The sequence below is a fragment of the Rhynchophorus ferrugineus genome, unplaced genomic scaffold, assembly GCF_030347505.1.
Source record: "Rhynchophorus ferrugineus isolate W39M unplaced genomic scaffold, kcgeb_rfMv2 rfM2, whole genome shotgun sequence".
NCBI classification, from domain to species: Eukaryota; Metazoa; Arthropoda; class Insecta; order Coleoptera; family Curculionidae; genus Rhynchophorus; species Rhynchophorus ferrugineus.
In genome coordinates this window covers 32,312,166-32,328,915 of record NW_027472581.1, presented here as the reverse complement: position 1 = coordinate 32,328,915, position 16,750 = coordinate 32,312,166, and the positions used below count along the sequence as shown (strand labels likewise).

The following is a 16,750-nucleotide window of genomic DNA, read 5'->3' as shown; positions in this document are numbered from 1 at the left end:
TTATGGTATATGAAAAAAAAACATTCAATGTTATATTAGGTGTATAAATAAATTTTTACCTCTAGATAAAATAAGATACCTCCAATACATTATGTTAGAATTACCATAAATAATCTCGAAATATAAGCGTCATTTGCAGAAACCCTATAATTTATAGAAGCTTACAATTGATGGCGAGAGCTAAAAAATAAAGAAGAAATTACTAAATTATCTCAGAGGTGAAAAAAAGCTGTAGCCAGTGATGGACAAGTCGATTTATTCATTTTGCTCCAAATGATTTTTAACCCCAAAAAATAAGTTAGTATTGGTGGCTTTAGTTATTTTCATACATATATTTTTAATATTATTTTGCATTAAAACATTTTGAATTGCACATTTATAATGAATATCATATGCAAACTTATTTACTAATTCGGTTATGTATATGTGTAAACTTGTTTTTAGTCCTTCAACCATATTAAAAATTGGTAGTATTTATTTCTATAAACGTATGATGCCACAAAGTTTCATATATGGTTATCAGTTTAATTTGTCAGGATATCATTTCACATCTTCTCAACATAATTAAACCATTATGGGGAGTGATGGATGTTTTAGTACCAAGAATGGCACGATATTCCGTTGGAAATTATTCACACGAATCTATTTTGAGAGAATTGCAGCGGTTTTAATAAATAAATATTTTATATTTCAGATGTCTTCATCTTATTTTACCCATCCTCTATATATTGTCAATAGGATTAGTATATATCACGAAATTCCAATTTAACTTATTTAGGAAGTATAAAAATGTCAGCATCACCACTGGTGAACTTAATTTACCATTAAAGCAAATATCTTAGTGATAACAATTAAAAAAAGTTCTGTCTAAAAGTTGAATCATTAAGATTGCAGTAAGTCGCGACACAAAAGGAAAATCAACCAAACCAGAACAAAACATCGATGGTGCTATCAAAGATAAAATATGATGTTTGATATCAATGAGAAAAAAAAAGAAGCATGTTAGATTACTTTATTAATATTGCAAAATATATATATTTAAAATTGGCAGTCGATAAAATTATATTAACTTCTATTTATTAATATGTTACTACTTAAACAAAAACTATCTAATAATAATGATCCTTTAATTTGTAACAAATACCAATGACTCATCTTAGACAACTATAAATAGATAAGAGTTAATCATTTTTATCAACGTTTCATTTTCGTATGATCTACTTACTACATAACTGATAAAATGCAATTTTTAAATAATGACTAATCGGTAGGTACTAAAAATAAATAGATTTCTAATATGTTAAAAAGGCATGTTTTGATTAAACCGCATACAGTCAGCGAGTAAAAATATCATTGATGTAATTTAACTACCATATTAATTAAATTTATTTAATTTATTTTGACGAGAGCGATATACTCCGCGCTTAAGAATTCGATAAGTTTTATATAGAAGGTATCGCCTGAATGTTTCTGAAAACTGGTAGCGTTGAAACGCTGGCATGATTGTACTCGATGAAATCTATTTCAAAGACGACAAAATAAATGTCGACGAATTAATTAATTTTCTGGTGAATTATTTCACAATTTCTGATAAGTTCGTGAGAATAATCTGTCGAATATATGTTCCAGTTAAGTAAAACATACAGCGTGTCTTAACAGAAAGTTTATATTTAGTAGGTTGATTAAAAAATCATCCACTAAATCATCATTTTTATAATTTTTAATTTATTTAACATTATTATAATAAAATAATATCAATTAAGTACACAATTTAGGAAATTATTTCTAACAAAATGTCCATATGTAAATACTCGTGAACTCAATTAATCTAAGGTCCGGTATTTCCTCGCGTTATCAGCACTAATCAGTACAATAGGGTATCTCTGGACTGAACCTACTACTTAATTGGCCTCGAACCACGGTGCTCGACATTAACCCTATCGACGGACGAATGACCAACTTAGAGATAGTCCCAAAAGTCATCCCGTTTTACTCAGCCTGGTTACCGGCGTGACCGAGATGATCTCCCTCGCCAGATTCGGCACATTTGCCAAATGGACAATTGAAAACATATATTTACAATACACGAATTTACTATCGAAAGAGTAGGATGAACGTCCTATTGCCTTGACCACTGCTCCAACCAAGCAGGCTAAATTGGTTTATGATGCTTGCATTCTGGATCCATCATAGTAGTTTTACTTATTTATGTGTCCATTAAGATGATAATGAGTTTCACCCGAAGACAATATGTACCAAGCCTCTAACTGGCCTACTAAGACTTCATAATTTGACGCTCGTTTGTGTGAAACGCCCCACGATAGAAACTCTTCGCATCCTCAAATTCGTTGAGGTTAATGATATCCACCTTTTCCATAATTACAAAATCCTAAATCTGTTAATAAAATAACACAACCAATAATAAGTAACCCAGACGCGACAGTAAAATGAATAAAAGAATACGAAAAAACTTGAATAATTCGAAATTTGCTATATATTAACTATATATTTGAACATTAACTATATATTTGATTCAATTTTATATGCGTATGATATCCCAATTTGATGATATATATGAAATAACCAATGTCCCATGTTAAAGACGTTCTCGAACATTTGATATGCTTTATTATTATTATTAATATATTCTAATACAAATTAAGATATCAATTAGGATATTAAAACCTTTCAAATTTGTGTAGTGATAGTTTAAGTTAAAATTAGAAAATATCGATGTTCTATAAAATTTATATATACCGATATCACTTTGTGGATACGTCTGTTTTGACTACGCACCCATTATTTTATCGTTCAATGTGGAGAAGCTATTTAAGATACTTTTGCGAAGTTTTAACAGGTTTTCTCTATTCGGATGATGGAACCATATAATACAAGTTTAAAAAATGATTGAAACATTCTGCTGCTAAGCTCTGCTTAAGACTGTACTGTACCACACTCGTTGATGATGGCATTTTCAAAATAAAATTATCAGAATGCCACACTGATCTATAACAAGAATCATTTAAAGCTAGCGAAAGAAAATTTAATCACGTAACATTCACATTAGGTAGACAGATCAACATTCGACATACATTTACTAAAGTTAAGTTATTCTAGAACCCGTTTTGACATAAAAGTTACTTTGTACAGATGAATGGGATCTTTATTACAAAGGAATTCCAATAATTTCCTATATTTCTAGTATTAAACTAATACCCATAAACCAGTTCTGAATAACCACTAAAGAATAAACAGATTCCCTTAGGCGAAATCGTGTTTTAAACCCGATTGCTGATATTAAAGAATGCACTATACTTAGAACAAAAATAAACAACGCTAGTCTAACGATAAAGTAACAATGTGCTACGGTTAAGTTAAAACGGTTGCCATTACGTTATAATGTAAGTTATAATGCCGCATCTAATAACGCAAAGGTTCGTATCGAGACAAAAATTACTGACCATTTAGTTCCAGTAATAATAGTAACGCCCAAAGCAAACAAAAATCTACAATAGTTACCATTAATAATCAGATACATTTCCTTCAACGACATGTATATTCGATGAATATTTATATTAAACGATTGAAATATTCTTAAAAAAATTGATTACAACAAACTTAGAAACTAGTTACTAAAACAAATTAATTGTTAAAAATATTTTAAAAAACGTGTATTTGTTATATATATATATATATATATATATATATATATATATATATATATATATATATATATATATATATATATATATATTTCACGAGATTAGATGATCGAAACTAGAGAGTGACCTCATGAAATCAAGTAAAATACAAAGTAAGAAGAATAAGAAGTACTTAGTCTTTTCTAACTAATGGTCTACTACTGAGTACTGGCCTTCGTAAAGCATATCCGTTGGCGACTGAGTAACATGAATATCATTCCAGAAAACTTACTCCGTCTGGCTATTGACATGAGAGAAATAATTGCTCTTTGTTAAATTTTATACTTTAGATGTAAACAACTACATTGAATGCAGAAACCAGAGTATTTTAAGACATACTGAACTTAAGTTTCATAGGAATTAAGCTAAAACCCGATACAATTATTAATTAGACAAATACTTTCATTTCGATAACTTTTCTAGGAAAAAATAAACAAATTTATATTCCAACAGTGGTGGAATAATTTAACTATTTTAATTAGCTTCAGTGAATTCTTGTTGTAAATATATATTTATCAACACTATTCATTCATTATTTATACATTTTGTTTATAATCATTATTCATGTTTAATATTCAGTGCACAGAAATGTTTATAAATTATTATATTAATATATTTTATTTTCCTGTTAAAATTCCTAATGTTTTTTTAATAATTCTTATAATGCAAATAATCTTAACATTATGTGTGGTATTGTTTAATATTTTAAAACACATGCATATTTATATCGCATTATTAAATTTTTATGGATATTTATATATATAGTTATATACTTTTACTGCAAATAACGATATAAAAATATTATATGAAAAACACTTCTTTTAGTTTCATATAGAAACGTCCAAAATTATATATTTATATTATATAACGCGTTATAACTAAAAGAACAACATCGGTGTTATAGACCAAAAATACCTAGTGTAGCATGAACTATTGCATCTCTATGTCTGTTTCCAATTTATTGAAAATTATGTTCAATATAAGTAGGTAACAAATGAATGTTTTTCACGAGCATATTTGAGCGATTGTTCAAGATAATATACCAGGACGTCCCATCTTCAAGATAAGTTTCTCGTAGCAAAGGTGTTTAACCTCCACTACCTCTAATAAGTAATGAGGTAGATAATGAAAATAATTCCTTACTACAGCCTCAACTGAGTTTCCTTTCTTAAATACTTCCTCGTCGTTATACACTTCAAGATTGAAACAATGGAATTTGTTAGATAAAAATAAGACATCATATACTTTCGTACAGACAAGATTTTACGAGTTATTTTAGTAAACAGTGTGACTGCAGGGCTTTATTAACTTTATTAACTGGATTTCCCAGAAAAATCTGAAGAAAGGAGACATGTTATAGATATGTTGTGTTTAAGATTGGTTTGAAAGCCGATTTACTCCATAATGATAACAAATATCGATCAGTGTGCATCGCAAAAGGAACAATTATGAAAGGCAACTATGGAAATATACTTGGATTGAAGTTCCGCTGTTTTTGATGCAAATGAATTAATCGCGCAAGATATAAACAATACGCAGTGAAACATTGACAAAGCAAGATTAACACCTGGAGTCAAAAATATATCCCAAAAACCTTTAGCGCCAAGTGACACTTTTTCTACCACCACTTCACATAAAGCTGGGACTCATGATAAACTTTGTAAAAGCTTATGGACAAGGAAAGTATAGACTTTCAGTAACAAAATTGCCTCGAAATTTAAAGAAGGAATTTTTGTAGATCCATGACGGAAGTAACTTTTAATTCAAAGTTAAACAGAGCAGATTATCCTGAGCGGCTTTTACATCGTGAAAGATTTCACCATGATATGTTGCACATTGAAAGACGCTACAATAGAAAATAGTCAGAAACAATGTTTGCTGATTGCTGCTGGTCGATTCACAGTTAAAATTCGATTGATACAATGAGATATATTTACTGATACTTTTGTGACTTGAATTACAGTTCTTTATAACTTTTTTGTAATTATTGCTACTGTAAAAAAGGCATTTTATATTGTAAAACTTAAACTGTGGTACTTTATAACCATTTCTGGTTGTAGTTACTCTAAAAAATAGTGCTACCAATAGTAGCTGAGTACCAATATTACGTTATAATGCATGAAAATAATGAGAAGAAAAATTGCAGACTAGTTTTATTAATACTGTATTTATTAAATGTTAAAAACAAACTCGTATATGTGTAGAACTATTTAGCTTGCAAATTGTGTTATATATTACGTCAATTTAATTGCTTCCTACTCAGTTCAAAATTAATTAAATCATAAATCGATAAACCTATTACTCCTCCCTCCTCCTGTTCATATCATTATTATTTCTTTTTGATTTATTAGGTAATCTAATTATATCGTACTCATCGGTCTCTATAATAAAGGATAGGTTCGAATCGGTTATTAACACATAGTTGGAAAAACGACATGGGTCGAAAAATCATTTTAGCATCAACAATTTACATAATTGACCTTCAATCAAATATGTTCGGATATTATAACGGTTCGATTGAGATGTTAACTGGAAATAAAATATAAATTATACACTAATATTTGTGTTTGCAATAAGTTCTCGCTGTCTTCTGATGAATATACTTGAGTGTCTCAGTATATTTTACGATGGTAACACATCTAGGTTCATATAACATTCATGCACATTACGAAACCTATTTACGTTTTGAAACCTTTGGAAATGTTAATTTTGAATTGTAAGAGTAATGGGTAACGTATATATTTGTGTGTATAATGTCGGTTCAAATGCGAGCGCTGATAAAAAGCAGAAGAGATAATGAAGAAAAACTAGTAAATAAATTAACGATTTATTAGTACTACCATTAGTATTCCTAATATTATATCGCAAAACCTGTTTTAGCAGTTCATGTTAATATAAATATGTTAATTCGAAACAAAAAATAAATGTATCGTCTGGAAACACGAGGAACTGTCTTTCTGTAGATATAATTAAAATACAAATTTCCGGTAAAAGTTTGCCTTACTGAGTGTAATTTAATATATTTAACACAATTTTTTTCTAAATACCATTCCAATTTATGAGAAATAATGTGTAATTGGCACACCACACCTAATGCACCCGATTAAACTAAAACCTAGAGTTTATAAAGGTGTTTAATCTCATTGATAACAAAGATATTATGCTGTATAAGGAATCATCACTATTCGAAAAACAAAACAAAAAAATATTAAAAATAAAGAAACTAACCTAAAACCCATCGAGATTGAAAATGTACAAATAAAATAACAAAAAATTATAAAAATGTATCTAAAAAATCAATAAACGTAACTGTATATAAGAAAACGATTTGAGAACAACATAACTCTGTATAATTTAAATAAAACTAAACTTGTTGATTTAAAGACAACTCAACGTTAGGGTATTAATCCCAATATTAAACTTCCTTGGTTAAGATTGACAAATATAACTGCATCTTCTGCACATATTGAAGTGAATAGTTGAATAAATGAATATATAGTGAATTATTGAATGTATGCCGAAACAAATGTGTGTATAAAAGCTATGCTAATGAAATAGATTCAGATATATTTTGATCTTAAAACGCTGAATCTATGAAGAAAAAAAAGAACAAGCAGGGAAAAATTAAATAATTAAAAAATCCCTGTTCTCCTAAATAAATCTTAATAAAAAGTATATATATTATATAGCTGTTAAAGCTATTTTTACAGTCCTATTCCAATACTACATCCTTACTCGACTATATTTTAAGAAAGTATCATTCTAGCATTACTATCGGACAAATTACTATCTTGAATAACCCATAAAACTGGTTATAAAGTTTTAAAAAAAGCCTTTTCAACAGGTAGAAATTCCGTAGACGCCCGATGAAAAATCCAATATTTACAATCAAATATCCGGATAGTGATATTTACCCCTTTAGTGTCCCATTTAAATAAAATAATATAATTGGTGCAGTTATTGAGACGAAATCAGTTATTCAAGATTCATTAAAAAAAGTTAGCTAAAAGGATATTCTTTTGTTAAAATTGTTAAAACATTTTTTCTATTCAAAAGAGAATGTTTGAATTGTTTTACTTTGGAACGAGAATGTTCAAGTTAATTCGAGCCGGTATTTTTACCAACCTCAATTTTGTGAATGTTGCTAATAAATTAATGTATGTATGAACAAAGCGGCATCGTCAAGTATTCGATGACTTAAGGTTGAGTAGAAGCAAGGGAAGGGACCAATTTCATACAGAAAATCATATTGAATAAATAACTCTAACAGTTGGTAATAACAAAATTATAATGAAAGAGAAAATAATCACAAACTCCATAGCACAAGGACATCATATGAAAAAAAACATATATGTATGATACCAATTACTGAAATACAGATACTATATCTTAAAATCATCTATTTTTAACCAGAAACACGTATAAAAAAAACATGAATATTAAGGTTTCATAAATAACATCAACGTACTGCTTTCATCGTTCGCCTTTTTATTACCAGTTCAATTATTTTAAGCACTGCAGAAGCCGACCGGTTTTATATTCCAATCGCGCGACCACTCGAAAAAATACCAGTACCACGGGTAATGCCGATCCAACGTAAATACTGTAGAGTAAATTACAATATTTACACCTGACTAAATCTTATTGCGTAAACATTATTAAACCTCCTAGGTTCCTAGAAACTATGATAGAGACTCGTACTTGTTATGAAAGTTACTTAACATAATGGATAAGTATTGGTAATTTATATAGCTATACGTCAAACACATTGGATTTGTATACAATTTTGGTAGGTTCCAAAATATCAACAAACATTTATGTTACTAACTCAGATATCATGTAGGTGGCAATGGCAACATTCCTAGGTGATGAGTAAAATGTGAATAAATGATGTCACCTTTGTTTAAGTAATTAATAATACCATTCAATGAAATAATGTTTTGTGTACTATGTTAAAGAGAATGTGAGGATGCCACTAAGAAACAAAACAAATCCTAATTCAACTGAGATCCATGATTATGCTGATCGATTTTTGTTGCACCAGTTGGCTTATTGTTTATTATTCATAATTTCATTGTTTAGTTATATAATTACAGGTAATGAGTCATTTATGACATGACAAGATGCTTCATTATCAATTAATATACAAGTAAACATATTTTCAGCAATGTCAAACCAACTAAAAAAAGAACAATAGACCAAATACACCACATTTTATTTTCACATATACCACTAAACACAAAGTACGCATAATTCAAGCAAACAGATCAGCTTTGAAAATTAATGGTTACAATTAGCATGATTCCATATATGATTTTTAAATATACTCTTGGTCACTGCTTTGAAACAACCTGTTTTATCAGTTAAGATAAAGTACTATATAATCCTTATTTATTTGCTTTAGCCATTAGTATGTTCACGAATATCTTTTATAAAATAACACTTTTTAAAAGCTTTAGCTAATTTCTTATACACATAATTTGCCAGAATTTTTCTACCTTAACAGTTATAGGCAATAAGTTATTAAAAATAACAAACAAAACATATTTTAAAACATTGATATTTTATATTACATAGATATTAAGTTGGCAGTATAAGTTGCTAACTTTAATGAACTTGAATTTTTTACTAAATAATACTTTCCTTTTAAAAGTATTATAGTTGCACCTACCTAAATGGCATTTAATTAATCCTAAGTACTACTGTTCACATTTCTATTGTAACCTTGGCATTATGATTTTGAATTCAATTTAAATTAAACATAATATCTCTAAAAATTTCTCTTTTTAATTAGATGATAACACATACAATTCACAAAGCCATTATATTTAGGGAGTAGGAGTATGAACAAAACTACTCACCATTTCTAGACACATCTAATTCCACTAAATGCTCAAAGTTTTGGATATCTGGTGGCAGTCTTTGAATTTCATTGTCACTTAATCCTAGCTTTCTTAACCTCTGAAGACGAAAAAAGTTCTGAAAAGAAATATTTTCAGTAACATAACTTAGACCGTGCTCTTGCAGTTATAATTCAATTATAAAATCACACTCTAATTTTGCATTCCTATTATATAAACAAAATTGTTTAAAAGCATTGATATAGTGGAAGTCATCAAAGTTGAGAGAACAATAAACAATTCCTTTAGGTCAGTCAGTAATTTCGCTGCTTCGTACCTTTGGAAGATCCCTAATATGATTGGCATCTAGTAAAAGTTCTTCTAAACTCCTAGAATACCGCAAAATATCCTCGGGGACATTGGGAAGAGAACTATGCCTCTTATCAATATATTCAATTTGCCTGTTACAGCCTTTAAATATTGGAATACACCGAAACATTGCGACTAGCTTTTATTAGGGCACATATTCAAACTAATGTCTCTAAATATATTCACTGAAACGGCCACTATAACAAAAATTTCTGAGAAAACACGAAAAACTTAGCTCGCAAACCGTACAGTCACCAATGTAGCAACACTCAGACACCACTCCCGCTATACTGTAAACTAAAAGTCCCCAAAAATGAAATATGCCATAAATCAGAACTACCAACGTATATTCTTTAACAGAAACATGTAATCATTATTAGCACTATCCTTGTTTTACTTAAACAATCAAATAAATACAATTCAGTCTAAAATTAGAAAATGTATCATATCGACCTTTTTTCTTTCTGGTAGAGTTAGTTGAGATAGAAATTGAAACTAAGTTAGTATGAACCGTTATAACTTGTTATGCCAAACGGTTTTTATTTGACATAAAATTGACATTTGTTTTGCATTCTTATGGGCGGGGGCTTATTTTGGTATTATTTCTATATAATATTATAAGTCAGATAATTTTCTTGCCCGTTTTTAGAAGAAAATTAGGTTCTGATATCAATAAAGAAAGAAGTACTGCACCATAAATGTAAGTTCAAGAGATACAACAAACACAATGCCTGCCCGGTTAGTTATAAACATATAAAGAGGAAAAACGGAATGAACCAAGGTAGCAGCTACTATTCAGAACAAGAAAATATGTTAGAAGCCGACAGTTCAAGTGCTTTAGAGCATGGGAAGCAGAAAAAATTTAGTTCAGGTTCACTGAGTGGAGATATTTCCAGGCCAAAAGTTGTGACAGTCAAACATCCAGAGTCGAATAAATTAAAACCTACTGCCAAAAAGAATAAACAGCCAATTCAGGCTGATTTGGATGTGTCAAAGGAATTTATAAGATGTAAAGAGGAAGGTTTAAAAAGACTGGATTTAAGTAAGTCAAATATTACTCATATACCCCAAACTATAAGAGATTTAAATCATTTGTCAGAGCTTTATCTGTATGGTAATAAAATAGTACAACTTCCTGCTGAGATAGGATGCTTAACAAATCTTCAAATGTTAGCTTTGAGTGAAAATTCCTTAACTAGTATTCCAGATTCACTGGAAAATTTAAAAAATTTGAAAGTTTTAGATTTGAGACATAATAAGTTGAATGATATTCCAGATGTAGTATACAAATTAACTTCATTAACAACATTGTATCTTAGGTTCAATAGAATAAGATATGTTGGTGAAGAAATATCAAATTTAACTGCACTTACTATGCTAAGTTTAAGAGAAAATAAAATAAAAGAGCTTCCTGCAGGTATAGGGTGTTTGGTGAATTTGCTCACATTTGATGTCTCTCACAATCATTTAGAGCATCTTCCAGAGGAAATTGGAAATTGTGTCAATCTATCTACTTTAGACCTTCAACATAACGAGTTACTAGATATACCAGATACAATTGGTAGTCTGCAGCAACTAACAAGATTAGGGCTTAGATATAATCGTTTGACCCACATACCAGCAAACTTAAGCAAATGTCATGAAATGGATGAATTCAACTTAGAGGGGAATGCAATATCTCAACTTCCAGATGGTTTATTGTCTAGTTTAAATAAATTAAGAAGCATTACATTGTCAAGAAACAATTTTTGTGCATTTCCTTCAGGAGGCCCTTCACAATTTACTGATGTAGACTCAGTCAATTTAGAACATAATCAAATAGACAAGATACCATATGGAATATTTTCCAGGGCAAAACATTTAACTAAGTTAAATATGAAGGAAAATCAGTTGACTTCTTTACCATTGGATGTTGGAACATGGATTAACATGGTTGAACTGAACTTAGGCACAAACCAGTTGACAAAATTACCTGATGATATACAGTGTCTTCAGGCTTTGGAAGTATTGGTTTTATCAAATAATCTTCTAAAACGGATTCCACCAAGTATTGGAAATCTTCGTAAACTGAGAGTGTTGGATTTAGAAGAGAATCGTTTAGAGCAGTTGCCAAGTGAAATTGGATATCTGAGAGATCTACAAAGACTTATTGTTCAGTCTAATCAGCTTACACAACTTCCTAGAGCCATCGGTCACCTGACTAATCTAATATTTCTTAGTGTAGGGGAGAATAATCTCAGTTATCTTCCAGAAGAGATTGGTACTTTAGAGAATTTGGAATCACTGTATGTAAATGATAATCCAACGCTTCACAATTTGCCATTCGAGTTGGCGCTGTGTTCTAACCTTCAAATAATGAGTATTGAGAATTGCCCATTGTCCCAAATTCCAGGAGAAATTGTGGGAGGAGGTCCCTCTCTAGTCATACAATATTTGAAAATGCAAGGACCTTATCGAGCAATGTGATTTAATCATCCAGAAAATATATTGTGTGATAACTTTTATGATTTTAATGTGACGAAGGTTGATACATGTCGAGTTTAGTGAACATAACATGAGAATTTATGTTGAGAAAGGCGAAATGTTTTTAAAAGACAGTGTGTTGTAAGTGTTACTTTTGTTTACTTGTACAATAAGGTATTAATTTACCTCATTTTGAGAAAAAATTATATTTATATTATGAATAGGAATTAATACAGTGTTAGCTTTGAATGGATCATGTCTCAAACCATGTAGATTCTCTCGCCAACTTTGTTTCTTCCCATATATAATGTGCAATGTTTTATATGCATGATAGCATCGCAATAGTAATCAATGTGATTGAAACAAAGTGCTTTAGTATATTTTCTTATCACAACCTTTAAATTTAATTTTTAATTGTAACAACTATCTCGATGGGTATGATTGATGAACGCTTCATGTACATCTACCGTTATTTTTTCAATACATAATATCAAACCCGTTATGTATGATACTCTTTTAACCAGTTCAACGAAATCCAGTATATTTTCACATCACTATATTAATTTTTAGCAACCGTTTTAGTTTGGCGCATTCGCCAAATGATTAACGCACAAACATTACGAAATTCCTGATGTTCAATGTGTAGGGCTTAAAGTGCTTGTTTCTGTTGGACAATAAATCGTTATTTTGTGATATCGACTACTGATTTTTACGAAATTTTACCTTCCATTATTTGTTATCGTTTATATCCAGCTCTCTTTTTCTCGAGCCGTCTTTATCGTTAAGTTTAAGATAATTGTCGTAACGATGTTATTCTATATGTCCAAACATAAAAATGTTACTAGTACTCTATGTCTTTCTCTATTTCTGTATTGTGATACGATTTTTTCAATATTATTTATATTTTAAGAAGGAAACGATATATGATTTTAAACACCTTAATTACAGGCAAAACAATATTCAGTGTTAATATAATATGTACGATTATGGGTTTCGAATTTTCCTGCGTGAAAATTCTGCCTAAAAATCTAATAAGTGTTATGATAGTTGTTTGCTATAAATATATTGTATTTTATTGAAACGCATTTTTATTACTAACTAGCCTACTCTGACACTCTCAAAATATGGAAAATAATTAATATTGATGTTCTATTATGTATACTTCTGAAAGAAAAATGAATTTAAATTGTAGCATTTGTTTACTAAAGAATTCTAAAAAAGTAAATTTAGTTTTTTCTCCTTCAATAAATGTTTACATGACTGTTTCTGATTTTTTATTCATTTAAAAAAATTGTCCCTTTGATGTAGTTAGAAATTTAGTTATACGTCAATAAAGTTATACTCACACCTGCCGTTGCTTCCACCTTCAAAATTAATGTTAATGGACGCTATATTTTAATTTCTTTTAGATCATCACTAAAAGTGGGTTTTGAGCGTTCTACTGTTAAAATTTTTGGAGATGTATAGATATTACTTTTTGACTTAGTTTCGATATTCTATTAACAGACGTTTACGAAGGAGTTTTTAAGAATTAAACATTTCTGTTTATTCTCTTAAAAATGAATTGCTAGACATTTCATTCTACATGGCTAATATATATATATATATATATATATATATATATTATACATTTTGTTTCATTTAAATGAAGAAGCAACCCATTTCAATGTTTATCTTGTATTTACGTACAAAGGAGGAAAATTATAACAATGATAAGTTCTTTGAAAACATGATTCACAAGTTATTCCCTCGCTATTCCATATCTGCATTTGTATATACAAAACCACAAGTAATTAAAACTACTAATCGCGTAAAAATAAAGCAATGATGTTATTTTAAAATGTTATCATTTACATCAAATTTAAAATACAAATATTTTAAATTATTTTTTCTATATTAAAAAAAGTTAAGACGGAAAACTCTATAAATATATAATGATGAACCTAGATGGCATTCATTTCGTAAATCAAAATCATATCATGACCCCTGTACGTCACCATAATCAGCATATTTAAAAGTGGTCTACCGATTCTATGAATTGTTTTTCATTACAATTTTAAACTGTTTTGAACTGCATCCAGGGAGGGAAACAATATAAAATTGGTATTTATTTGCTCCTGTTCCTTGTCACTTGTGCGTGTGTTTTATTTAGTAAACATGAATCGTTTAATAGTAAGTGATAATATAATTTTTTGTAACTATAAACTTGACTAAAATACTATTATTTATAATAGTTTTTATATTGGTTATATTCTTTGTATTCATGTTTTCAGAGTTATTCTATAGTAATTTTAGTCGTATCTTTTGTTTCGGGCAAACTTGTTAATGTTAACAAAAATAGCCCTCCAAGACCTGATCAGATTGCTTTAATGGCTAGGTATATAGTGCACAACACAGGTAATTTAGGGATATTAATATAATCTGATTAAACTTGTAAATATTATTACTACGTTTTTTTTTGAAGATTGGACGGCATTGTCCACCATCTCAACTCTTAAAACAACTCTCGGTTACCCCTTCGTAAGTGTCAAATCTTTTTGTGATGGACCAATCGATAATTCTACAGGTATTCCCTATTTTTATATAACGTCGATGGATGTCTCTGGTGCGGACATTGTAGTAAGTTACAGTTATTTGTAGAAGTTATTACATATATTTAGTTTGTTTGACATAAAGTGCCATAGAGGGCGGCATATTTCTAAAATGAAATTAAATTGTTTTTAGAAAAATAATGCAGTTACTATAATGGTTACGTTATCGGAAGTTAATTATTGTAAGGATAAGAATTATGATCCTCAAGATCCTCGTTGTCCGAAGGTTCTTATTTCAGGAAAATTTTTAAAGGTAATATACGTGTGTGTATTATGGGTTGCATATGCAAAAAGTTTATATATTTGTGCGACTAATGTAGTCACAGTAATTTTTATTACCATATCATTATAATTTTAGGTAGATAATTCCACAGCTGAATACTTTTTCGCCCTAGAAGCATTATTTGAGAGACATCCTGCTATGAAAACTTGGCCGGAAGGTAAACGTAGTATTTTTATATACTTTCTTATTACATTGTCCGTGTGTTCCGATATGAACTAAATTAAAGAGAAACTAAGTGAATTTCGCTGTTTCAAATAAAAGTCACTTTTTACCTCGTAGTAATTGATCAATTGTCAAAAGTTGATTTTGAGATTTGACTTCTGTCTGTTCCTTAAGATTTTGAATTATTGAACAATATTTATTCTATGGCGGATAATGATTTTTATGGGTATACATTTGTATTATTTAAACTTATATTTATATGTTTTAACTAGATCATGGTTTCTATGTGGGCAAGGTGGATATTGAGCAGATTTGCTTATTGGACAGATTTGGAGGAATACAATACGTGAAACCACAGGATTATTATCATGCAAATTTAACTCGCATTGTCAACGCAGATTCATATAACCGTAGGATAGCAGTTACAGTTAATACCGTTTGATAATAACATTGTTTAGTTTAATTACAATATTTAATCATTTAAGACCTAATAAATTCATTAATTGATAATCTGATTTTTTTCTTTTTCTAATTTCGGTTCTTAATGAACCGAAGTTTACATAACTTTTCTTTAGCACTTTTAAGCATTTATATTTGACGGAAAATAATGACATTGATGTTTTAAATAAATACATTCTTAGAAGGGAATAAATATTTCGTATAACTATTTTTGAATTCCATCATATTTTTCGTTCACAGTTTAAGTACCTCGTATAGTTTAAATCATTTCATACGTCAAATACAGCAAGGTATCTAGATATGCCCAGTTAAAATGGAAAATGTCAGAAGTGGAAACGTTAATTTAACCTTTAATTTTATTTTTATTTTCGTTATTTGGCGCAATTGGCAATGAATTATTGGCATATAATATTCAATCACAAATATGGACCTAGAATATTTCATTAAGAGGATCCGAAGTTCAAACGTTTCAAAAATACTTAAAATATTAAATATGGGTTAAGTGGCTTATTGATTTTTATTGACTAACGCCCAACAGCTTCTGTTGTTTTAGGGTCGATATTTTAGACGTTAGTTACAAACTTTACAAATAATTTACTTTATAATATAATAAGTATACACATAATATAAATATGAATAGATTAGTGTGACAGCGACAAATATAAAACGATCAGTAGTTGAAATAACTAAATACATTATAAAATAGTATATTCTGATCACGATTTGTCCTTTGCTTCAAAATAGGCCTCAGTTTCGTTGATCACCTCTTCATTCGACATAAATGATGAGGAAGCAATTCGAAGTCCAATTCATGGATTTTTGCCATCGTTTTCACAGACTTGTGACACGGTGCATGGTCTTGGTGAAGCAGCACTTCCTTTT

At 29.4% G+C, this 16,750-nt stretch overlaps 3 protein-coding genes across 29 annotated transcripts in view; 2 read left to right on the top strand and 1 right to left on the bottom strand.

The window, feature by feature from the left end:
• Window positions 1-10,205, bottom strand: part of scrib (scribble planar cell polarity protein) — a 163,712-nt gene extending 153,507 nt beyond the window's left edge. For 22 of the 26 annotated variants that reach the window (XR_013004289.1, XR_013004290.1, XR_013004288.1 and 19 more), the window contains exons 1-2: window positions 9,879-10,204; window positions 9,563-9,680 (exon numbers count right to left, since the gene is read on the bottom strand). Coding sequence is in view for 20 of the 26 variants with exons in the window: in XM_076395059.1 (XP_076251174.1) it covers window positions 9,563-9,680; window positions 9,879-10,040 (280 nt within the window). In the remaining 6 variants the exon portion in view is untranslated. Of the gene's footprint in view, window positions 1-9,562; window positions 9,681-9,878 lie in introns of all 26 variants that reach the window. The other 4 variants (XM_076395062.1, XM_076395065.1, XM_076395048.1 and 1 more) reach the window with 1 other exon arrangement.
• Window positions 10,206-10,327: 122 nt separating this feature from the next.
• Window positions 10,328-13,454, top strand: Sur-8 (leucine-rich repeat protein shoc-2). The gene is made up of 2 exons (XM_076395098.1): window positions 10,328-10,506; window positions 10,560-13,454. The coding sequence occupies exon 2, from the start codon at window positions 10,682-10,684 to the stop codon at window positions 12,374-12,376; it is 1,695 nt and encodes a 564-aa protein (XP_076251213.1). The 5' UTR covers window positions 10,328-10,506; window positions 10,560-10,681; the 3' UTR covers window positions 12,377-13,454.
• A 917-nt stretch (window positions 13,455-14,371) lies between these two features.
• CREG (Cellular Repressor of E1A-stimulated Genes) lies at window positions 14,372-15,919 on the top strand. 2 transcript variants are annotated; one of them, XM_076395112.1, is made up of 6 exons: window positions 14,372-14,476; window positions 14,647-14,770; window positions 14,838-14,992; window positions 15,098-15,217; window positions 15,323-15,404; window positions 15,682-15,919. In XM_076395112.1, the coding sequence occupies exons 2-6, from the start codon at window positions 14,743-14,745 to the stop codon at window positions 15,849-15,851; spliced, it is 555 nt and encodes a 184-aa protein (XP_076251227.1). In that variant the 5' UTR covers window positions 14,372-14,476; window positions 14,647-14,742; the 3' UTR covers window positions 15,852-15,919. The 2 variants fall into 2 exon arrangements, with proteins under 2 accessions (XP_076251227.1, XP_076251226.1); XM_076395111.1 differs by having other exon boundaries at window positions 14,387-14,545.
• Window positions 15,920-16,750: the final 831 nt, after the last annotated feature.